The 24818-nt window shown below is 45.8% G+C and overlaps 4 protein-coding genes across 4 annotated transcripts; all 4 read left to right on the forward strand.

Annotated features, from left to right (window-relative positions):
• Positions 1-3585: 3585 nt before the first annotated feature.
• Positions 3586-7444, forward strand: PCYB_042270 (serine-repeat antigen; the record flags this gene model as incomplete). Its single annotated transcript, XM_004225376.1, has 4 exons — positions 3586-3619; positions 3786-4478; positions 4828-4971; positions 5226-7444. The coding sequence occupies 4 exons, from the start codon at positions 3586-3588 to the stop codon at positions 7442-7444; spliced, it is 3090 nt and encodes a 1029-aa protein (XP_004225424.1).
• A 1071-nt stretch (positions 7445-8515) lies between these two features.
• On the forward strand, positions 8516-12456 carry PCYB_042280 (serine-repeat antigen; the record flags this gene model as incomplete). Its single annotated transcript, XM_004225377.1, has 4 exons — positions 8516-8549; positions 8765-9526; positions 9754-9894; positions 10151-12456. 4 exons carry the CDS (start codon positions 8516-8518, stop codon positions 12454-12456), a joined length of 3243 nt encoding a protein of 1080 aa, XP_004225425.1.
• Positions 12457-14092: 1636 nt separating this feature from the next.
• Positions 14093-17854, forward strand: PCYB_042290 (serine-repeat antigen; the record flags this gene model as incomplete). The annotated part of the gene is made up of 4 exons (XM_004225378.1): positions 14093-14129; positions 14421-15185; positions 15460-15600; positions 15738-17854. 4 exons carry the CDS (start codon positions 14093-14095, stop codon positions 17852-17854), a joined length of 3060 nt encoding a protein of 1019 aa, XP_004225426.1.
• A 1130-nt stretch (positions 17855-18984) lies between these two features.
• On the forward strand, positions 18985-22810 carry PCYB_042300 (serine-repeat antigen; the record flags this gene model as incomplete). Its single annotated transcript, XM_004225379.1, has 4 exons — positions 18985-19018; positions 19274-19885; positions 20052-20186; positions 20349-22810. 4 exons carry the CDS (start codon positions 18985-18987, stop codon positions 22808-22810), a joined length of 3243 nt encoding a protein of 1080 aa, XP_004225427.1.
• Between the last annotated feature and the right edge of the window lie 2008 nt (positions 22811-24818).

A 24818-nucleotide genomic window follows, 5' to 3' on the forward strand; every position in this document is an offset into this window, starting at 1 on the left:
GGGGGTCCCCTCATAGGTACCTCCAAAAATGGCAGTTTATTTTTTAATCCAATAAAGATCACCCCCCCCCCCTGCTACATGCTCTTCCTGCTTTTTACTAAAATGTTTAACACAGGTGCTCTGTTAAGACGTAACACGGAAGGCTTTGTAAATGCGGAGTCCACTCCTGGAGCCGTAACCTTGGGGAAAGCATCAGACGGGTATTTACTCACACAAGGAACTTCAGAACAGAAAAGGATAATAACTAAAGATGAGAGACCAGATAACCGTCCAGGCAAATGTCAAACGAGGCATGATCCTACTCCCACTACGCATAGGACATCTTCTAATCCTAGAAGACAATCCGTAGGGGTAAGTCAATCAAACTATGCCAAAGTAAAAGCACAAGTGTTGAAAAAAACAACCGAGGTGAAGATTAACAGAACGTGTGGGTCAGAAATGGGATTCCTTTTCATCCCCCACTCTTATATCTACGTTACAACGAAAGACTCCAAAGCGGGAGCCTTTAAGATGCTGCCCCATATCGAGGATAACGTCTTACCGCTTAGCTGGAAGGCGTACCTGCCCGAGGATCCGTTCACAGCAAGTAAGGAGACTCCGAGAAAAAATCACTTGAATGAGTGCACCATTGTGTTTATCTATTTATCAATATGCATGCGCACATGTGTGTATGATATCTCCCCCCCGATTTGCAGCAAAGCGTAAGGAAACTGAGACGAAATGGTACAGGAGAACCTTAGCAGAAAGCAATGATGGTCCGTGTGACGAGGATCATGACTTGTTTTCTAGTGGAATTGACTCAGAAGAGGATGAAGCCATTTTCCCCATGGAAAAGGATGATCAGTCCGAGGGATGCTCGGAGGGATACTCGGAGGGGTGCTCGGAAGACGCGTCGGAGGAACACCAGCTGAGGAACTCCATCGACCGCGTGCTGAAGGGGGTTTACAAAGCCGCTGAGGACGGAAGGAAGGTGCTAATCACGAAGGAAGAGTTAGACAGCTCCATGAAAGAGGAGCTAATAAAATACTGCCAACTTTTAAAGAAGGTAGATACAAGTGGAACATTGGAGGAGCATCAGATGGGTAGCGAAATGGATGTGTTCGATAACCTCGTCAGGTTGCTGCTAAAGCATAGGGACGAAACAGTTTTTACTCTGCGAAGGAAACTGAGGAATCCAGCGGTCTGCATGAAGAATGTGGGCGAGTGGGTGCTGAAGAGGAGGGGGTTGGCCTTGCCCGACTCGTAGGAGCAGCAACGCAAGTGAGCATGACACCAACTTGGGTGTAGACTCCAAGTGGATGAAATTTGTAAAAAGTAGCTCCAGAGATGCGAGCAGCGGAGGTACAACGGAGAGGAAGAAGAAATGGCTATTTTGGAGAAGTTAAAAATGAGAAGTAAGCACGTCTGCGGATTTAGCGGTGGGGAAGGCTCTCATGGGGAACGCTCTCATGAGGTACTCCCTGATGGGGAGCACTTTGATAAGGTACACTCTCATGAGGTACACCCTGATGGGGAACACCCCGAAAAGCCGAATGGTAAAGGCCTTTGCGCTCCTAAAGCTGAGGAAGAGGTGGAATGAAGAGACACTTATGGCCATTCCGAAATTTTCACAAACGGAAGGTGCTCTTATAAAACTGCTAGAATCGTGAGGGGAGAGGTCCATTGGGGAGACCCACATATTTATTCACAGCTAACTTCTGCTACAGAGAACCATACAAGAGGAACCCCTACATAGATTCGAACCGACTATGTATTCTTCCATGTGGTGGAAGAGGACCATAGCTTGTCTCTCCCGTAGAGTCTCTCTCCCGTAGAATCTCTCTCCAGTAGAGTCTCACAACCACTTGCATACCCAACCGAGTTTAAAATGAGCTGTCTTGCACAAAGCACAGCTTCGTCACATCGTCCTAATTATTTCAACTCGCCCGAGGATAAGCGACGCACTTAGACAGAAGGAGGTGAAAATTACCCACCTGGTGAAGTGAAGTGAAGTGCCAAGTGATGAAGGACGAATTTAGGGAGAAAATGGCTTCGTTCATAGCCCGGGAGGAGAGAGAATGGAAAATCCACATGGAAATATAAAAGTGAGGGGACACCAGAAGAGATCATATAACGCTCCACAAAACAACTCAGGAGAGGAAGTCAACATGGAGGTGAATATGCACAGGGCGGAAAGGAGTCAATGCAACGCATCCCCCCTTATGGTAAACCTACTAATGTACCAATTGGGTGAACATCCGGCATCATTTAACCAACGCTGAGGAGGGAAATCACCTTTTTTTTTTGGGGGGGTAGTCTTTACGATTAACCGTTTGATCCAGTGGAGGGGAACACTCCAATAAAAGGTAGGAAAATTCCAATTGGAGGATCGGGTCATTCGTGGGGGAAGAGAGTCGGAAGGCGGATTAGCAGCCAAGAGGGAGTCCAAGCGAGAGTCCGTGAGAGAGTCAACCCGGGGAACCAAAGCAAAGAAGAGAATTGAACTCATTTAAATCGATCGAAAAGTTTCACCTTTTTTTGAAGGAGTCCAGAAAAAGGCAAAGTAAAAGGAAGAGAGAGTTAAAATGGAACAATGTAAAATTTTGATGATCGTGAGAGGGGTCCCATGCCTGGAGTTTCCTAACCTAGCATGTGTCAGTCGGAGGAGTGCTTTTTTCCGTCAAGTGAAAGCCTTTGCGAGTACATACCAATTTGTGTCTATCTTTTTTTTTTTTTTTTTTTTTGTGAAAGATTTACAGATGGGATTTGATAACCTTTTACATTTTTTCACACAAATGGGGTTTTATTTTTTCAAAAGCGTTTTAACAACTCACCCTGAGGAGAGAGTGCTTCCCTCCGCGTGAACCTCCTCTCCCCTTTCACCTAAAGGGGTAACTGCGTGCCGGTATGCATGCGCCATGGCTTTTGCTTTTCACTGTTTGGTTTTTCCATTTTGTTAAATTGGTGCAATTTAGGTGAAAAAAAAAAAAAAAAAAAAAAAAAAATACTCCTTTAAAACTTCGTCCGCTAGCTTAGGCGGGGTTACCAAGTGCTTTAAGATTGTATAAAATTTGTACGTGTGTTCACCACGGGGCGGGGAATACGTACGACTCAGAGTGGCACAAAAGTGTGTGCCCCTAACGTACACACCCTGCACGCATGTGTATGCACACATACGAGGCGGTTACTTCAGCTACTTCTCTCCAATCCCCCCCTCTTATCATCACACGATCGACCCGATCAAACTTACGCGTACACACTTGAGCTTAATTCGAGAGTGCAAATCTGAATGGAGCGTTACATAAAGTGAATCGGGACTCCCACCATGCGACTACTGCACAGATGGGAACGAAACTTCGGTGCACTTTTCAAGTAGTTTTGTGTCGAATGGGAGAAAGAGATTAACTGCGTTAAAAAGAAAAAAAAAACAAAAAAAAAAACAAACAAAACAAAACAAAACAAGACAAAGGAACAAAACAGTAATTTGTTCTTTTTCTAAACAAATGTGTAAACGATTTAACCAAAAGAAAATACCCATTTTTGCGTAAAGGCAGGGCATTCTGCGAAAGGGAAGTCTTAATGCAGATTTGACTTAACCGAAACGAGATGAAGTCTAGTTTTCTCTTGCTGCTCGCTTTAGGTAAGAAAAATAAAAAAAAATAAAAAATAAAAAAAGAAGAAAAAGGAGAAGAAGAAGCGATGTCTGATGGGGATCACCCCTTTTGTGAAATTAAAAACGTTTCACTTCTTTCCCCGAGAGGTGGCTCCCCCATTGCATGCGAATTCCGTTTGACCCCTTTGCGCAGGCGCCGCTTACGGCAGCAATGTAGCGATGTGCACAACTGTGCCGGAGTCGTCATCTGGAGGATCCGGTGGTTCGCAATCCACTTCTAGTGCCTCTGGGACAGTAACGGAAAATGGAGGATCGTCTGGGGCAGGGTTGCAATCCGCATCATCTGGAAATGAACAAGGCGTTACTCAACCCACGAATCCGTCACCGCCTGTATCCCAGGCACCAAATTCTGCAGAATCAAATCCTTCACAACCGGTGCAAACACCAGATCAACATGCGGATGTACCCCCTAGCCAGAGCTCCACCACACCCACTGCCCAGGGAATCGCTTCTGCCAGTTCCTCAGGAAATACGAATGGACAGGGTGGAGCGACTCAACTTCAAACCAGCACCAAGAAAGCCGAGCTGCAGTCCGCACTGCTAAAAAACTTCACGGGGGTGAAGGTCACAGGTCCCTGCGACACAGAGGTAGGACTGTTCCTCATTCCTCACATGTACATTTCTGTGAAGGCGGCAAAGGACATCATAGAATTGTCTACCAAGTTCCCCAACTCGGACAACACGATAATCCAATTTACAAAGGGAGGCGAAACGTTGATTAACAAGTGTGAAGGGAACCCAGAAAAGACGTTTATGTTTATAGTGTATCTGGAGGACAACATACTGACTCTTAAGTGGATCGTCTATCCGCAGAGTGAGGGTGAGAGTAAGTGCAGGAGGGGCGAGGAAATGGTGACATCCGTATTAGGATTACGGGGAAAAAAAAAAAAAAATAATAATAGCAAGCACAGTAGCGATAAAGAGTAGCGGCGACACCGTAGGTGGCTGAACGGTTTAGAAGTCGCCCGTTTGTTCAACAGCGCCCATCTGCGGAATGGTCCATTTGCGCAGAAGTGCTATCGGCACAGCCCATACCATGCATGCTAAACACCTCCACACAGCCCATACCATGCATGCTAAACACCTCCACAAAGCCCATACATACGTGTTTAACACCTCCACACAGCCCATACATACGTGCTTAACACCTCAACACCCACCCTTCCCTCCCACAGATAAGAACAAAGCTGACGTGAGGAAGTATCGATTGCCGAACCTGGAAAGACCTATCACCTCAATCCAAGTCCATTCAGTCATGGTCCAAGAGGACACCGTTATTTATACGAGCAAAGATTATTCAATAAAGAATGACATTCCAGGTGAGTCGCGTGAATTGGGTCCAACAGATGGGTGCTCACCTGAGCGTACACACCTGAGCGTACACACCTGAACGTGCTCACCTGAGCGTACCCACCCTACTACGGTGAAGTGTCATCAAATTGGGGTGCATCTTTCTTCACTTTGAGATTGCTAAGAGATAACACCATTACACAGAGCGCAGACTGAGAAGCAAATCTGATGAGCAAACCTGATTAACAATTGCACCCTTCGTTTCTCTTTCCTTTTTTTGTAGAAAACTGCCAACAAACTATGAGTGCTTGCTTCTTAAGTGGAAACACAGACATAGAAAGCTGCTACACTTGCAATTTGCTAATCCATAATAATGACACAAATGACAAGTGCTTCGACTACGTATCGGCGGATTTTAAAAAGGAATTTCTTGACATTAAAGTGAAGGGACAGGACGATGAGGAGTCGAGCGAGTATAAACTTGCGCAGGTCATCAATGAGGTGTTGAATGGAATTTACAAAACAGACCCTGAGGGAAACAAAGAGCTAATAACATCAGAAGAGTTAGACGAAAATGTGAAGAAGCACATAGGTAACTATTGCCAAGTTTTAAAAGAAATGGATATCAGCGGTACTATGGAAGTACATCAGATGGGAAACGAGATGGACGTCTTCAAAAACCTCGTCCAATTGCTACAAAAACACGGGGAGGAAAAAAACTCAACGCTGGAATGGAAGCTACAGAACCCAGCCCTCTGTCTCAAAAATGTTAATGACTGGGTGGTGAATAAAAAGGGATTAGTGTTGCCTCTTTTGCAAAATGGTGGTAGCGATATCTACTTTGGCGAGAGTAACCTCGTGGAAGGTGGACAAAAAAGTGGTCTCTCAACCTACCAGGTAGGAGATGACGGAATTATCGATTTGTCCATCGAGCAAAAAAATTCACACACCTCATCCACTCCGTTTACCAATCATATGTTTTGCAATGCGGACTACTGCGATTGGACGAAGGATTCAAGCAGTTGCATGGCGAAGATTGAGGCCGGGGACCAGGGAGACTGCGCCACTTCTTGGCTGTTCGCCTCGAAGGTGCACCTAGAAACGATCAAATGCATGAAGGGCTACGATCATATTGCTAGTTCTGCTCTCTACGTGGCTAACTGTTCCAGTAAAGAAGCGAAGGACAAGTGTCAAGCACCGTCGAATCCGCTAGAATTTTTGAACATCCTGGAGGGGACAAAATTTTTGCCAGCCGAATCGGACCTCCCATACTCTTACAAAGAGGTGAATAACGTCTGTCCTGAGCCAAAGAGTCATTGGAAAAACCTTTGGGAAAATGTGAAGCTCCTAGACAAGCAGTACCAACCCAACTCGGTGAGCACCAAGGGGTACATCGCCTACCAGAGTGACCACTTCAAGGGCAACATGGATGCTTTTATTAAATTGGTAAAATCAGAAGTGATGAACAAAGGGTCCGTTATCGCCTACGTGAAGGCAGACGAACTCATGGGTTATGACCTAAATGGGAAGAAGGTGCTCTCTCTGTGTGGAGGTGAAACGCCAGACCTCGCTGTGAACATAATAGGTTATGGTAACTACATACATGGGGAGGGGGTGAAAAAGTCCTACTGGTTGCTACAAAACAGTTGGGGCAAGCACTGGGGAGACAAAGGCAAGTTTAAGGTCGACATGGATGGCCTGCCTGGATGTCAGCACAACTTCATCCACACCGCTGCTGTGTTCAACCTAGACGTGCCCCCCTTCCAGTCTCCGGCGAAGGACACAGAATTGTACAGCTACCAGTTGAAGAGCTCCCCCGATTTTTACAAGAATCTGTATTATAACGCAGTGGGTGAAGCAAAGGGCAGCGCGCCGAGTCAAGCCGTTCACGGGCAGGACGCTCCTGAGGAAACAGCGGTGGGAGGAGGAGAAAATTCTGTATCGACAGTTCAAGGACAGCAACCTCAGCCACAAGTGCCGTCCGGAGTGAGCACAGATACGAAAGCACCAGAAGGGGCAGATAACACAGTTTCCACGAGTGAAATCAGCGTGGGACCTTCACAACAAGCGCAAGCTCCCCAATCCCCAGGAGAAGGACAAGTTGTTTCCACCCAACAGCAGCCGGGGGGTTCCACGCCAGCGCCCGAACCATCAGCACCACAACCAGCACAACAGGTAGATGCGTCCACTCCAGTCGCTACAGTCACACCAGGGGGGGCGAACCCCAATGGAGGAGCGGAAAACGCGAAAATGTCCCACATTATTCACGTTTTGAAACACATTAAGCAGACCAAAATGGTGACGAGAATGGTCACGTACGAGGGCGAGTACGAATTGGGAGACCACTCCTGTTCACGAACCCAAGCATCAACTGTGGAGAAGCTGGACGAGTGCATACGTTTTTGCAATGAAAATTTGTACTTGTGTGAAAGGACTGTTTCAGCAGGGTATTGTTTAACCAAGCTGCGAAATGCGAACGACTGCATTTTCTGTTTCGTGTGAAGCGGTACCCAGTTGCTCGATGCACATGCATGTGCTGATGCATTTGCGGATGCATGAGAGTGTGCAGATGCGCGTGTGCGTGGGTATTCACACCACCAGTTTTGTATCCATAAGGGGTGAGCTCCTTTGTGTCATCAAAATGGCACATTTTTATGAACCTTTTCTTCAATGCCACGTGAGGCATTTTTCATGAAAGTTAAAAAATTTTTTTTTTTTTTTTTTTTTTTTTTTATTTCACCGTTTTTTGCGCAAAAATTTTACGGTTGTGTTTTACTTTGCTTCGAACGTAGAGCCATTCTGAGTTGAACGGAAAGGGGTGTGCGCGATTATGCGCAAGGGTATTGCACATATCAGTGTGTGCATGTGGATGGCGCTTAGGAGCTGTAACCATGCCGCTTTAAAAGGTATTCCCCGTATGCGTGTGAACCGTTTTCACGCACTTCCCCCTCACACTGAAAAGGGGGCGCCCTTTTGGAAGTGATCTTTTTGGCCCTAAGTGTTCTTGGCGAAATCCTTTTCTTGCTTAAAGCTTGTGTCAAGTGAGCAAGCGCGGGGGTGAATGCACGCACGTGCGGCAATATACGAAGAAGTGTGCACTATTTCCACCGCTTGTTCTCTTCGTAAAGAGTTGGTTGACTGCTCCTTGGACGTGTGGCTTCCAACCTGGAAGCAGAAGATCGAGCAAGGTAACGCGCAGTGCGCAACGCATGATGCGTAATGTGAACGGAACCGTTTCCCTTGGCACCGTTAGCAAGTTGGTGTATTTTCTTAATGCACCTTTCGCGGGGTTGCCACGCAAGACGGAAAAAGAGGGAAAAAAAAGAAAAAAAAAAAAGAACGAAAAATATCGCACGAATGGGGTAACCCAAATGATAATAAAGCATGTGACAACCACCTGGATGACGAGTCATAATCGCATCCATCGCAACCAGCATTCGCTTTGCCTTTTTTCTTCCCCCTTTCTTTAACCAAACAAATAAAGCGAAGCAAGATTGCAACAGAAGTAGTCAAGCCAGATTTGCAACCCACTTTGCTCTTCCCTCCCCCGCCCTTGGATACCACTAGGACAAAATGAAGGCCCGCCTTTCCTTAATCCTAATTTTATGTGAGGGGAAAAATGCCGAAAAAATGGCGAAAAGGAAATCGCTAAATGGCCAACTTAGACCTGCATGCACTCCACTCTTAACGGGGCGAGAAGTGCACATGAGAGCGTGTTCGTCACTTGGACGATTAACTGGTGAGAGAGTTAAAAGAGTGTCCTCAGCTGAGCGTATGTCTTTGCTCGGTGTGTACTAATTCGTGTAAATGAAACTTACGCAGGTGTCGTGTGCAGGGACTGTGCAGTGCGATGCACGGGTACCAATGACAATCCAGGAGCAGAAACAGGAAAACAAGCAGAAGAACGAACAGAAGCAGGAGGAGGACCAGGAGGAGTAGAAGGAACAGGAGCAGGAGCACAAGGAGTAGTAGGAGCAGCAGGAGGAGGAGTAGCAGGAACAGGAGCAGTACCAGGACAAGGAGGAGCAGTACCAGGACCAGGATCAGGAGAAGCAGTGAGCTTAAGCCAGGATGCAGGTGATACCCCAAGGGAGGGACAGCCGGTAGCCTCACAAGATGGCGCACTGCCAGCAGAAAATTCCGAAGACGCACAAGGACGCACTGACGAAACTTCCAGCAATTCTGTTGATAGTCCTAGCCCAGATTCGAATCCAAATCCAGTTGTAGACAACGCCGAAGCAGTAACGGTAACAGCTCCGTCCGAAGGCCCCAAAGAGGAGATCCCCGTAAAGTCGTCGCTCCTGAAGGGCTACAAGGGGGTGAAAGTGACAGGGCCGTGCAGCGCAAGCTTCCTCGTTTTCTTCGCCCCGTATCTGTTCATCGATGTGGACGCGGAGAGTAGTAACATTTACCTAGGAACCGACTTGAGCGATCTAGAAGTCACAGAGAAAATGGGTGTAGGAGAAAACAATACAAATAAATGCGATGATGGAAAGACATTCAAATTTGTTGCGCTCATAGGAGATGACCACTTGACCATTAAGTGGAAGGTCTACGACCCGAAAGTTCAAACGCCACCCCAAGGTAAGTGAAAAAGGAAAAAGGGGCCTGGTAGGAGTGGACTCGATGGAAACGACGGGAGAAGGCCCCCTGTCTGTCGAATGAAAAAAACTTGGCAGCGAAACATCATTTAGACTTGGTGCTTAAAGTTTCCATCCCCTCGTTTTAGTCCACCTCCGATGCTCCATTTGTGCACCCCTCTCAGTGCTCAACTTAATTTCTTCTTTTTCTTTTACTCTCCCCCTTTTCAGATGACACAGCGGAAATGAGAAAGTACGTAATGAAAAGCCTGAATGGAGAATTCACCTCTGTGCAAGTACACACCGTGATCCAGCAAAACGGCTCCAATGTGTTTGAAAGCAAAAACTATGCCTTGAGTAACGACATGCCTGGTGAGTCACACAAAGGAGAAGTAAACAAAGGGGAAATAAGCAAAGGGGAAATAAGCAAAGGAGAAATAAGCAAAGGAGAAATAAACAAAGGAGAAATAAACAAAGGAGAAATAAACAAAGAAAAATAAACAAAGAAAAATAATCCCCTCTCCTTCCCCGCACACACTCACCAACCTTAACGTTCTTGTGTGGTTCCCAAGTCATCCCCTTTCCAACGAAACAATTTTTTTTTTTTTTTTTTTTTTTTTTTTTCTAGAACAATGCGACGCAATAGCTACCAACTGCTTCCTCAGTGGAAGTGTGTATATAGAAAAGTGTTACAGATGCACCCTGAAAATGAAGAAATTGAATCCATCGGATGTTTGCTACAATTATATTCCCAAGGTGGAAAATGCACCCAGTCAGGAGAGCATTTCCGCCCAGGCAAGCGATGAAGAGTCCATGCAAGAGAAGTTGGCAGCTTCGATTGGTATGATCCTACAAGGGATGTACAAAAAAGGAGAAACTGGTCTCAACGAGTTGCTTATCTTCGACGAAGCAGATGCAGCTTTGAAAGAGGAACTGCTAAATTATTGCGCCTTGATGAAGGAGGTGGATACCAGTGGAGTGTTAGAAAACTACGAATTGGGCAGTGAAGAAAACGTGTTTGCCAACATAACTAACATGCTACAGAAGAACAGTGACTATTCCGTGTCGTCATTACAGAACAAACTAAAGAATCCCGCTATGTGTTTGAAAAATGCGGACGAGTGGGTAGGTAGCAAAATGGGATTAGTGCTTCCTAATCTGCCATATAACCATTTGGAAGTACCCCATCCCTCGACTCCCGAAGTGGCCAACGTCGAGGACACGAGTGAGGATACACAGAGTGGCGGATACGATGGTGTCATCGACTTCTCCACGGCAAGCAAGACAAATTTCAGCACCTCCCAATACGTAGACAAAATGCACTGCAACGGTGAGTACTGCGATAGGACGAAGGACACCAGCAGTTGCATAGCAAAGATTAAGGCGGGGGATCAGGGAGACTGCGCTACGTCTTGGCTGTTCGCCTCGAAGGTGCACCTAGAAACGATAAAGTGCATGAAGGGCCACGATCATGTTGCTAGTTCTGCTCTCTATGTGGCTAACTGTTCCGGTAAAGAAGCGAAGGACAAGTGTCAAACTCCGTCGAATCCGCTAGACTTTTTGAATACCCTGGAGGAGACCAAATTTTTGCCAGCTGAGTCGGACCTCCCATACTCTTACAAAGAGGTGAATAACGTCTGTCCGGAGCCGAAGAGTCACTGGCAAAACTTATGGGAAAATGTGAAGCTCCTAGACAAGCAGTATCAACCCAACTCGGTGAGCACCAAGGGGTACACCGCTTACCAGAGTGACCACTTCAAGGGCAACATGGACGCGTTTAACAAGTTGGTAAAATCAGAAGTGATGAACAAAGGATCCGTTATCGCTTATGTGAAGGCACAAGGAGTGATGACGTACGACCTGAATGGGAAGAAGGTACTCTCTCTCTGTGGAGGTGAAACGCCCGACCTGGCTGTCAACATAGTAGGTTATGGTAACTACATAAACGGGGAGGGAGTTAAAAAGTCTTACTGGTTGCTACAAAACAGTTGGGGCAAGCACTGGGGAGACAAAGGCAAGTTTAAGGTCGACATGGATGGTCCTCCTGGATGCCAGCACAACTTCATCCACACCGCTGCTGTCTTCAACGTGGACATCCCCGTGGTGGAAAAACCCACAAAGGAAGACGCCCAGATATACAACTACTACTTGAAGAGCTCCCCCGATTTCTGGGGCAACATCTACTATAAAAACGTCGGCGGTCAGACGAATACCTCGGCAAAGAACGCAACGGGGGTGGCCAACGAATCGGTGCTGCACGGACAAGCAGATACAGAGGTGGAAGTAAAGGTTGCTGGAGAGGATCCTGCTACTCCACTCAGTACACAGGCAACAGGAGGAGCGACAGCTGGGCAAGTATCTACTGTTGTTCCGTCTTTACCTGTACAAGTGGAAGTAACCGTAGCACGAAACGTGGGTGCGCCAGGAGATCAGGCAGGATCACCAGGACCAGCAGGACCAACAGGACCAGCAGGATCACCAGGATCACCAGGACAAGAAGGACAAGAAGGACCAGCAGGACCACCCGGAACACCAGGACCAGAAGGACCAGAAGGATCAGCAGGACCAACAGGGCCAGAAGGACCAGAAGGATCAGCAGGACCAACAGGGCCACCAGGACCATCTGGCACGCCCGGAACAGAAGGTCAGCCCGGCACAGCACCCGAAGCCGCTGTGCTAGACACCCAAGTATCACATGTCCTAAAGTACATTAAAAAGAACAAGGTGAAGATGAACGTGGTCTCGTACAAGAATCACGAGGCTATCACCACTGGACATGACTGCTGGAGATCCTACTCAGTCAATCCAGACAAGTACGAAGAGTGTGTAAAGATATGCGAAGCTAACTGGAGCAAATGTGAAAATGATGTAGCTCCGGGATTCTGTTTATTTGAACATGGAAAGGATAATGATTGTTTCTTCTGCTATGTGTAAAGCTCGAAATGGGTAAAACGAGTCAGGCATAGTTTTTTTTTTTTTTTTTTTTTTTTTTTTTGTGGGGAAGCCACGAAATGTTCATGCCGCATGTTTATCCGTAAGGGGGGAGTCCCCCAAGAATAATTGCGTAATTGTGTAGCTCTGTTGGTACACTACACGATGCAATATTTTATAAGCTTTCAATTGTCACCTTTTTTTTTTTTTTTTTCCCAACTTGATCGAAATGGTGATAACAGAGTGATCCTCTCATCCGGAGAGTGAACGTTTAAGGCGATCCTCTGCGACGCTCATCTGGGAGTATAATCAACACTTTTAAGGCAGTTTTAAGCGAAACCCTCCTTTGTGTGTTTTTCCTGCCGCGCGCGCATCAGTCACACATTGCTCATGCGTTTTTTTCCCTATGCAATTTTGCGGCCACGAGAGGGGGAGCGCTAACGGGGAAAAGATGCGGCGAAGTGGCATTAATTGTGTAATTTTTTTCCCGCTCTTTTCCGTCCTTTTCGTCCTTCCCACCTCTTTCCTGTTTTTTTTTTTTTTTTTTTTTCCCAGTTAGCTCAAATTGCCCCTCCCTTTTAAATACACAATTCTGCAATAGATCAACCCGTATGCGCGCGGGGAGAAAAAACAGGCGTGTAAAAAAAACACGCCCCCTTCCCCCTGGGATGTATGCCGATACTGCACATAAGGATAGTTGTTTTCTCTTGGCCTTTCCATTTTTTTCTCCCTCTTTCTCTCTCGTGCACATTCGAACAATGCTCTAGATTTACTGCATCGAATCGATGCGCGCGTGGCTAGCCGTGTATACAACGCTTGGGTGCATCAACACTAGTACACCTAAAACGGGGAATTTACTGGCATGCATACATGTAAAAATCATCCTTCGGCATGATGAAGGTAATTATGCATGAACAAAATTATGTTTGAGCGTTCACTAAACTGATAGGAGGAGATTCGCATACACATTAATGAATGCCACTCTCCTAGGTAATGTTAAAGCACCACCTAAAAAAAAAAAAAAAATTTTTTCTCCCTTTGTGTCGATCGTCGAAAGTAACGTTTTTCTTTAGAATGGTGACTATTAGAATAGATAAAAGGAGAAAATAAAGCAAAAAAAAAACAAAAAAAAAATCGCTAGCATAATCACTAGCATCATCACTAGCATCATCACTAGCATCATCACTAGCATCATCACTAGCATCATCACTAGCATCATCGCTAGCATAATCACTAGCACAATCAATAGCACACTCACTAGCAAAACTATTCAGAATAAAGTTTGCCACTTTCGATTGGCACAGGGATGTAAAGAAAAAGAAGCGGGGAAATGGAATACGCGTACGGAAAGAGAAAAAATAAATAAAAAAATAAAAATAAATAATAATAAAATAAATAAAATAGCAGTAGTAAACGAACTCGTAGGAAGCAGGGAGGAACAGAGAAGGCTTCACTAAAAAAAAGGCCTCATAAAAAAGGCCACACAAGAAGGCCTAACAAAAAAGGCCTAACAAAAAAGGCCTGGCAAAAAAGGCCTGACAAAAAAGGCCACACAAAAAAGGCCTCATAAAAAAGGTCACACAAAAAAGGTTTAAAACAAATCCTACACCACACCTGAGCAAGTTGGCAGTCGAGCAAAATGATAAAACGACCCGTGGCGCTCATTCTCATTATAGGTACTTGAGGAGGGAAATGATCAAAAGCTGCTATAGCAAACACGTTGGTTGGATGTCACTGCATGTTGTACATGTTGTTCGATCTTATCGAAAGTTGTGTGGCCAGAAATTTTCTCCAAAATAAAAGTTCGATGTGTGACAAGTGCATGCTGTTGGTCACATAATCGTACACAGAGGTGTATTCACGAATGAAGCCTATGTGTAGGGAAGCAGCCAATTTGGGCTAGCCAACATGAAACCCCCTTTTTTCCCTACCCCCATCCTTTTTTTTTTTTTTCCTTTTTCAAGCAGCCATTTTGACTAGTACAAATCTCACCATATGCGAAACGAATAAAGTAGACAATGTAACCCAGGAGGGTAACAAAGGAACAAGTGGAGGGAGTAGTAACCTCTCCCCTCCTTCGAACAACAATCCTCCAAGTGATGGATCCAATAATGATGAGACAGCCTTTCCAACCAAAACTATATCGTTTAGTATGCCCCCCAATTTAGAAGGCGGGGGATCTTCTCAGAATGAAAGTGCAGGCAGTACAGACCAAGTGGGAACAACAACAGGTGACTCTCCCGCATCGAGCAATAACGCTCCTGGAGGGAGCAACAGCTCCAGTGACAAGAAAGCAGAGCACACACTTATTCCTTCACAGGGGCTTCAACAGACCAAATCATCCTCCCCTGGAGTAACACCGCAAGACCACCAAACAGCAGTAGACTTTTTTGGAGGAAATACAGCCAAATCGAATGACCCCCTTGAAGGCCCACAACAAGTAGAATCAGCCTTATTAAAAAATTACAATGGAGTGAAAGTGACAGGTTCGTGTGGATCCTACTTTAGGGTATACCTAGTACCGCACATACTAATCTATGCCTTAACAAAGAGCTCCATTATTCAGATAGAGTCCCTGTTCGATGATAACACCAGGATAGATTTTGAATACTCCGATGACATGGTGAATAAATGTGAGGAGGGGAAGAACTTCAAGCTGATTCTTTACTTGAAGGATAATATATTGACGCTCAAGTGGAAGGTGCTTCCATCTTCAGCAGAGGATCACTCGGGTAACTTACTCGGGGCAGCGGTGTCCGTAGCGCATCAGGGGAGGTGTTCATACCGCATCAGTGGTGGTGCCGTAGCGCATCATAGCATGCGTGTTTGAAGCACTTCCCCCCAAAGAGAGACAAATTGAACGCGCATTGGATGCTCCTTTTTAAGATTGCTCGCTCGCGCACCGCGTTCCACCTGTGCACCTCTTGTGTGCCTCACGCAGGTGCATCACGCTGGTGCGCTTCCCTCATACAGCCGACCTGCACTTCTACCTGACCCCCTTTGCAGAGGACACCACCAAGGCGGACGTGCGAAAGTTCAAAATCCCGCAGCTGGAGCGCCCGTTCACCTCGATACAGGTGTACACGGCGGACGTGAAGGCGGGGCTTATCGAGAGCAAAAACTACGCCCTGGGCGCGGACATTCCGGGTGAGTTCCCCGTGCGAGGGGAGGTGCCGTCATGAGGCGCGCCTGCTCAAACGGCCTATCCGCGCCGCCTATCCGCGCCGCCTATCCACGCCGCTTACCCACACCGCTTACCCACACCGCCTACCCACACTGCGCAGAGAAGTGCAACTCCATCGCAACGGACTGCTTCCTAAACGGAAACATAAATATCGACAAGTGCTACCAGTGCACGCTGCTGGTTCAGAACGGAGACCCGACCTCCAACGAGTGCTTCAACTACATATCGAAGGACTTGCAAGACAAGCACAATAATGCAAAAGTGAAGGGGCAAGACGAGCTGAGTCCGAAGGAGTACGAACTCACCGAGGCAATCGATATCATCCTAAAAAATATCTACAAAGTGGATGCACAGAATAAAAAGAAGGTGCTGATCAGTATGGAAGACTTCGATGACGTTTTGAAGGCAGAGCTCCTAAACTATTGCAAACTTCTAAAAGAAATGGACGATAAGGGTACTCTAGAAAATTGCGATTTAGGAAATGAGGTCGATATATTTAATAACATGATTAGACTGCTTAGTATGCACCCCAACGAGAATATCATCACATTGCAGGATAAGCTACGCAACACGGCAATATGCTTGAAGAATGTAGATGAATGGATTAATAACAAACGAGGATTATTGCTTCCGGAGGGAGAGGAAATGTCATCATTTGAGGGGACTCCTACTACTCAAGTGGACAAAGATGAGGAGGAAAAACAGGTAGAGGAAAATATACTACTCGATCAGGACATGTACAGAAAGGATGATGATGGCACCATCGATTTGGTCAAAGCGGGAAAGGAATTAAAATTAAGATCTCCTTATTTTAAAAATAGCAAATACTGCAATTATGAATACTGTGATAGGTGGAAGGATAAAACGAGTTGCTTTTCGAATATCGAAGTGGAAGATCAAGGAAATTGTGGACTGTGTTGGATTTTTGCTTCTAAGTTACACTTAGAAACGATCAGATGCATGAGGGGGTATGGGCACTTCCGCAGTTCCGCTATGTACGTAGCAAACTGCTCAAAAAGGAACCCAAAAGAGATATGTACAGTCGGATCCACCCCATTAGAGTTCCTCAAAATTGTGCAGGACACAGGATTCTTGCCCCTTGAAGCTGATCACCCCTATCTGCACAAAAATGTCATGAATCAATGTCCCAAGCCCAAGGAGAATTGGATCAACCTATGGGGAAATAGCAAGTTACTCTTTCATAAATTGTATGGCCATCTCATGAGTTACAAAGGATTCATCTCCTATGTAAGTCTGCACTTTAGGGATAACATGCACATATTCATAGACCTAATAAAACGGGAGGTGCAAAATAAAGGATCCGTGATTATTTATATCAAAACGAAGGGCGTAATTGGATATGATTTTAACGGCACAGGGGTACAGAACATGTGTGGTCATAAAATACCTGACCATGCAGCTAACATCGTGGGGTATGGAAACTATATCAATAGGAAAGGAGAGAAGAGGTCCTACTGGATTATTAGGAATAGCTGGGGGTACTACTGGGGCAATGAAGGAACGTTCAAAGTGGACATGCTTGGACCAAAGGAATGCAAATATAATTTCATTCACTCTGCTGTCGTTTTTAAGGTGAACTTGGGTGCTATTGATATCCCTAATAAGGACGTGGACCTGAACCGTACCTACTTCCCCAAACACAACTCGGACTTTTTTCACAGTCTCTACTTTAACAACTACGATGATGAGGCGGATGGCGAGAAGAAGATCGTCTTCCAGAAGGACCGAAGCAACGACGACGGTGGTAGTGGTAGTGGTAGTGGCAGTGGAAGTGGCAAGGGAAAGGGCAAGGGCTCCAAGTCGAAGAAGGGCTCGAAAAGGAAGCAAATTTCAGGCCAAGATGAAGGCGGTGCCACAGGAGGTGCCTCTTCGGGGGCAGCTTCTGGTGCGCGTTCCAGCCTACCTCCCCAAAGTGCCAAGCCGAGCCCATCCGCAGAGAAAAAAATTCAAATCCTACACGTGCTGAAGCATATTGACAAGTCCAAAATTGTGCGAGGATTGGTAAAGTATGAAAATATAAGCGAGACGCAAAATGACCACAGCTGCGCAAGGGCTCATTCGAAGAACCCAGACAGGAAGGACGAATGCAAACTCTTCTGTGAGGAAAACTGGAATAGCTGCAAGAACCACTACTCTCCTGGGTATTGCCTAGCCAAGTTGTACAGTGGCGGCAACTGCTACTTCTGCTACGTGTGAGGTGGGGACGCAGAAACGCAGCTCCAAGTTGTGAACCTGTCCCTTTTTCGCGGCTTCCCATTTTCCGACTTTTTTTTTTTTTTTTAGTAAACATAAGCGTATTTTTAATTAGCGTTCCTTCGAAAGGATACTTGTAATTTTTTTTTTTTTTTTTTTCACACTTGAAAGTAATTTTTCTCCCTCGTGACGTTTCATTTTGATAAACATAGAGACAACGTAGTTATTTATATATGCACGCTTACGTGCTAGTAAGCTTGAATTGGTTTCACCCTTTTTGAGCGTTTACCCGCGCGTTGGGCTTTCCTCCCGGGTGGCGTTTAACCCCACTCACACTTCGGTCGTCTCTGCTTAAGCGGGGGGAGAAGAAGGAAAACTCCCTTGTGATGAAACAAAAAATGAGTTAATTTTTTATATCCTTCCAGGGTGTCGATGTAGATGAGTCACCTAATGTGCCGCTTCCCCTTCGCAGGGGAGAGAACGCACATCGGAAAAGTCAAACAAAATACAGAGCCCCAATTTGGCGTGCACTCCCTCAGTAGTGTGCATATGTGCGCGTTACACATTGCAAGGGGGGTGAAAAAAACGGGGATGGGGGTGGCATACCGCTCTATTCTGGTGAAGAGCGCATCCTCGATCGGTTCTGCTTTAATATAATGGTGTAAACTATTTTCCCCATTGGGGAGGGAGCCGACCAAGTAGCATTTTTCTTGGATAATTGGAGCGTCACCGCGGAGCGTTGAACTCGTGAGAACGCTAGTGCACGGGGTGGGAAAAAAAAAAAAAAAAGTTACAGAACGTTTCTTTTGGCGAACCGAACTTGAACAGGCAACAGTACACACGGCAGGGAAAAAAAAAAAAATAAATAATAATAATAAAAATAATAATAATAGTAATAATAATAGCAGCCAAGTACGAGTAGCAAAAGTGGAACATTACTGCTCCCATATTGCAACCAGATCAGGACGAACGAGCCAAGAGGCGCACACACACCCTTTTTCCCCCGAGCAGAAACACACGCCAGCTATTTTGCATACAAGTCAAACCAAGTGTGTAACTGGGGAATCAAGCAGAGCATGCATTTCTGTGTATGTGAAGTCTCAACGAATCTAGCTTGAAAGGAGTACGACGAAATGGTTTCTCGCCTTTGCTTCCTTTTAACAATATGTAATGGGGGAAAAAAAAAAAAAAGGGATTAAACCATTGCACAAAATGAGATGAGCGTGTGACTCTCCGCTTCGGCGTTGCGGCGGTGCGGATGCCACACTGGGCGCTCAAATGGCTGCCTTGTAAAATTGCCCTCCCCACACACACACACTTTCCTTATGTACAGACATGCGCACGTATGCACATACACTCATCATATGTATATATATATATATGTATGTATTTTTTTTTTTTTTTTGGATTCATTCCTCGCAGGTGTGGCCCTGGGCACGCACGTAACACACTGTGCAGGGGATGGGCCTCCTGAGTCCAATGTGGGTGATCAACTCCATACAGGGAGTTCCCCCCAAGGAGGGGTTCCAGACGCAGGTGCTGGAAACCCATCGCTGTCAGTCCCTGGGCAAACCTCCCAAGATACAGAGCCGTCGTCCAGTTCGAGTGAGAACGGGATCGGTTCCTCTTCCTCAAATGAAGAGACAGCTTCCCCCCCCACAAGTGCAGACGCAAAATCCAATGGCATCGAGTCCGAATCTTCAGATGCAGCATCTGTGCAAGTCGAGGATACTTCGGAACAAAACATACAAATAACATCAGCCCTATTGAAGCATTCTAATGGAATCAAAATTACGGGTTCGTGTAAGGCACATTTTAGAGTGTTTCTATCGCCACATCTATGGATTTATGCGGTAGCAGCTGAGAATAAGATACAGCTGAGGCCCAACTTTGGACCAATAACCTCAATAGATTTAGGGAACCTCATCAATGACTGCAAAAAGGGAGCCAACAATAACTTTAAGTTCGTCGTGCATACCAGCGATGATATCTTAACGGTCAAATGGAAGGTGACTGGGGAAGGAGCAGCTCCAGGTTAGGGGGCAAAAAAAAAAAGGGAAGCAGCGAGGAGGATAGAATGAAGGAGAATTCACTTCCCTTTTTTACAACACATGGTGTACTGAGCGGGGAAGTGATCACTCTGTTGCTGGCGCGGACTTCCTCTCTCAGCTTGCGTCTTCACTTTTTTCTCCCCTTATAGGCAATCAGGAAGATGTGAAGAAATACAAACTCCCTCCCCTGGATAGGCCGTTCACTTCCGTGCAGGTGCATTCGGCCAACGCTAAGTCGAAGATAATCGAGAGTAAATTTTACGACATTGGCAGCAGCATGCCAGGTGAGTCCGCAATCAAGTAGGGGTGATGTGCGGGATGGGGGAGATGATCCTCTGTTATTGCAACGGGCGAACATGCACGCATTGCATCGATCGATCTACGCACTCCATCCATCTCTCCACTCACTCCATCCATCTCTCCACTCACTGCATCGCTCCCCGCAGCCCAATGCAGCGTGGTAGCCACGAACTGCTTCCTCAGTGGCAGCCTGGACATCGAACACTGCTACCACTGCACCCTGTTGGAGAAAAAAATGGCCCAAAACAGCGAGTGCTTCAAGTACGTCTCGAAGGAAGCAAAGGAATTGATCGAGAAAGATACACCGATTAAAGCACAAGAGGAACAAGCACACTCTGCAGATCATAAACTGATCGAGTCTATAGACGTAATACTAAAGGCAGTGTACAAGTCAGACAAGGATGATGAAAAGAAGGAACTCATCACCTTGGAAGAAGTAGATGAAAATTTGAAGAAGGAGCTAGCCAACTATTGTACACTTCTAAAAGAGGTAGATACAAGTGGCACCCTTAACAATCACAAATTAGCAAACGAAATAGAAACGTATAGAAATCTGACCAGACTGTTACGAATGCATAGTGAAGAAAATGTTGTCACACTTCAAGACAAATTGAGAAATGCAGCAATATGTATCAAGGATATAGACAAATGGATTATTAACAAGAGGGGGTTAAGTCTACCTGATGGTACCCCCTACTACAGTGAAGAAAACACAAAAGAGTACCTAGCAGAAGAATTCCTCAAAGAAATTGAGAAGGAAAAAAATGCTTGTGATGATGATGCATTTGATAAAGATACAAATGGAGTCATAGATTTGAATAAAATTCCAGGTGAAATGAAATTTAAATCTCCTTATTTTAAAAAGAGTAAATATTGTAACAATGAATACTGTGATAGATGGAAGGATAAAACGAGTTGTATTTCAAATATTGAGGTAGAGGAACAAGGAGATTGTGGATTGTGTTGGATTTTTGCCTCTAAGTTACATGTAGAAACGATTAGATGTATGAGAGGATATGGTCACTTTCGAAGCTCTGCTTTATTTGTAGCAAATTGCTCGAAGAGAAGTCCAGAAGATAGATGTAACGTGGGTTCTAATCCTACAGAATTTCTTCAAATTGTTAAGGACACAGGATTTTTACCACTCGAATCGGATCTCCCTTACAACTACAGCCAAGCGGGTAACTCCTGTCCTAATAAAAGAAGCAAGTGGACAAACCTATGGGGAAATACCAAGCTGTTGTATCATAAGAGACCCAATCATTTATTCCAAACGTTTGGATATGTGTCGTACGAAAGTAAACGATTTGAGAACAATATCGATCTTTTCATAGATATCCTCAAGAGAGAGGTTCAAAACAAAGGATCCGTCATTATCTATATAAAAACAGAAAACGTTATCGATTACGATTTTAATGGTAAGGTTGTACATAGCCTATGTGGACATAACGATGCAGATCATGCTGCTAACATTATTGGCTATGGAAATTATATCAATGTGCATGGTGAGAAGAGGTCGTATTGGCTAGTCAGGAACAGCTGGGGGTACTACTGGGGAGATGAAGGTAACTTCAAAGTTGACATGTATGGTCCGGACGGATGTAAACGGAACTTCATTCACACGGCAGTTGTGTTTAAGATAGATTTGGGAATCGTAGAAGTCCCAAAGAAGGACGACCGACCCTTTTATAATTATTTTATCGAGTACGTCCCGAATTTCTTATACAACCTCTTCTATTCTAGTTACGATAAAGGTGATGATTCGAATACGCTTTGTGAGAATGCTAAGGGGGGAGAAGCGGTGGGGGGTGATTCCGTAGTTGACGGTCAGGCGGTGGTCACTGGACAGACGGAAACGCCCACGCCGGGGGCCGCCCAAGACGGGGCCCAACCCGGAGCAGTGGGTAGCGAAGTAAATGCCGCGGCGGGCGACAACGCAGGAATTGTACCTCCGGTAGGGTCACAAACGGGTGCGGTTGCGCAGGAAAGCGGTGCAGTTACTCCAGAAACGGGTGCGGTTGCGCAGGAAAGCGGTGTAGTTGCTCCACAAGCGGGTGCGATTGCGACGCAAAACGGTGCAGATACTCCACAAGCGGGTGATATTGCGACGCAAACCGGTGCAGATACTCCACAAACGGGTGATATTGCGACGCAAAACGGTGCAGATACTCCACAAACGGGTGATATTGCGACGCAAAACGGTGCAGATACGCCACAAAACGGTGTACCTGCTCCACAAACGACTGCGGCTGCCTCACCCCCGAGCGTGACGCCGCTGAACGTTACGGTTGAGGAGGGCCAGCGCGTGGGAGGTGTAGTCTCCCTCATCCCCGTGGATAATTCGGGCGAGAAAAAAATCCCAGTCATGCACATTTTAAAATATGTGAAGGAGACCAAAATGACGAGGGCATTCGTGAGGTACGACAGTTTGAACGAAATAGAAAGCTCGCACAGCTGCTCCAGGACCTACGCCAAGGACGAGAAGGGGCACGAGGAGTGCATCCAATTCTGCCTCAAGAACTGGGCCTCCTGCAGGGGGCACTACTCCCCTGGTTATTGCTTAACTAAGATGTATGCGGGAAGTAACTGCTTTTTTTGCAGCGTGTAGAGCGGTTCGAAAGTGACCTTGGTGGTTGTTGCGGTTGTTGCGGTTGTTGCGGTTGTTGCGGTTGTTGCGGTTGTTGCGGTTGCTGCGAATCCTGTTGTCTGGAGAGGGCGCTACTACTGGGGCTTCGAGAACATCGAGGAGGTGGCCTTCCCAAGCGCAGCCCTGTCTACGGAGTTTGGCTCTTTCGCGTCGCTCCATTTTGATGTTAATTTTCGGCTGATGTGCCTATGTGGGGGCCTAACGCCATTTTCCTTTTTTTTAACATCCCCATGTTTGGGTAAATATACCAACGAGGAGCTACTCCAGTGTGTACCTTTCCGCAGCACGCATTACACATGTTAGAAGTTTTTTTTTTTTTTTTTTTTTTTTTTTTTCCCAATTGGGAGGAGATGCTCAGATGGGGAAGGGTTTATGTGGCGTGAAAATTACACACAGTTGGCTGTAACTCACGTTTTGCAGTTTCCAAGCCCATCGACTGAGCGTGCGTCAGGGGATGGGGGATTACCCCGCGTGTGTATTTACAAATGGAAACAGACAAGGACGCGGTTATGTCAGCATCCCCATGCGCACATCTGGAATAGATACGTGCCGTCCCGTTATTTGTGTGTATAAATGGAGGGTGGGGTGGGGTACCAAATGAACACTGCAGGGGAGGTCCTCAATGGAAAGGGTACATATCACGTGAAGGTTAACGTGTAGATCCTCCTGCTTGGGAGTTTATTTATTCATTCATTCATTCATTTATTTTTTTTTTTTTTTTTTTTTTTTTCCCAAATGGGAACCGCGCAGTCAGCAAAATTAACCTGATGAGTGTGCGTCTTGTCTTGACGTTCAAGACATCCCCACTTTTGAATTTTTCGGATGCCCATTTCTGCAAAATTAAAATTGTAAGGGGAACAGGTTTTGAAATTATTTTCCTCAACGAGGCAGGAACTTGCAAGGAATGATGTTTCTTCTGGGTGTTCTGACGTAATTGTGAGCTGCATGCAGATGGGAAAAAAAAAAAAAAAAAAAAAAAAACATAGGCCCCAAATGGCTAAAAATTGCTAAGAGTGGCTGGCAAAAAGGCTCAAAAATGGCCGAAGTGGTTGATCGAATCGAACGCGTTGCACGCAGTGCATGGCTTCCCCCAAATGAAAATTCTGGACCAACCGTTAACCCATGAGGGTGATTCATTTTCACACCAAGACAGTTATTTCCAATAATGGGCTGACATTATATATATAAAAAACAGAAGAAAAAAAAAAAAAATAAAAAAAATAAAAAAAAAATTGTTGCTTGAGGCAAATTCTTCATTACGTGAACTTTGTGTGTAACGCATGTTTGAGTGTCTACATCATGTTAATTGGAGTAACATTTTCTGATTCCGTTGGTTGCACGCGCACGATTGATAGTGGAGCTTCCTCCTCCTTCACCTTTTCACGCATGTGCTGACGAGGCTGCAGAATTGTGTAACGCATGTCCCCCTTTTAATGTGGACACGGGGAAAAGGTACAGCGGAAAAAAAGGCACAGCGGAAAAAAAGGCACAGCGGAAAAGGCACAGCTGAGTGGCGATTGCACATGCGTGTAGGAATGCCCATGTGTACGTGCCCGTCTTGCGCGATTCACTTCCTGCAACGAGGGCCTCCTTGAAGGGAGCACGCACGGGGAGCATCCTCGCGGTTGTAAAGAAAGCCGCACGGCCGCACGCCAGTCTGTTGAATTCGTTGCATTAGCTGCGTGGTTAAGTTTGCCACGTTACGTTTGCCACGCTAAGTTCGCTGCGTTAAGTTTGCTTTATTCGTTGTGTCGATTACGTTTGTTTTATTCGTTGCGTCTATTCTATCGTTTTTGTTTCTTTCCTTTTTAAAATCTACTTCTTTGCAATTTGGTAACAATATTTACCGCTTCTTCCAATTCTGACTAACACCCGCGTGACACTTCAAACCAACCAAAAATCTTTTGCTTCGCGTGACACGTCAACCCAACAGAAACCTTTTGCTTCGCGTGACCCCCCCACTTAGCAC

The sequence above is a fragment of the Plasmodium cynomolgi genome, chromosome 4 (assembly GCF_000321355.1).
Source record: "Plasmodium cynomolgi strain B DNA, chromosome 4, whole genome shotgun sequence".
NCBI classification, from domain to species: domain Eukaryota; phylum Apicomplexa; class Aconoidasida; order Haemosporida; family Plasmodiidae; genus Plasmodium; species Plasmodium cynomolgi.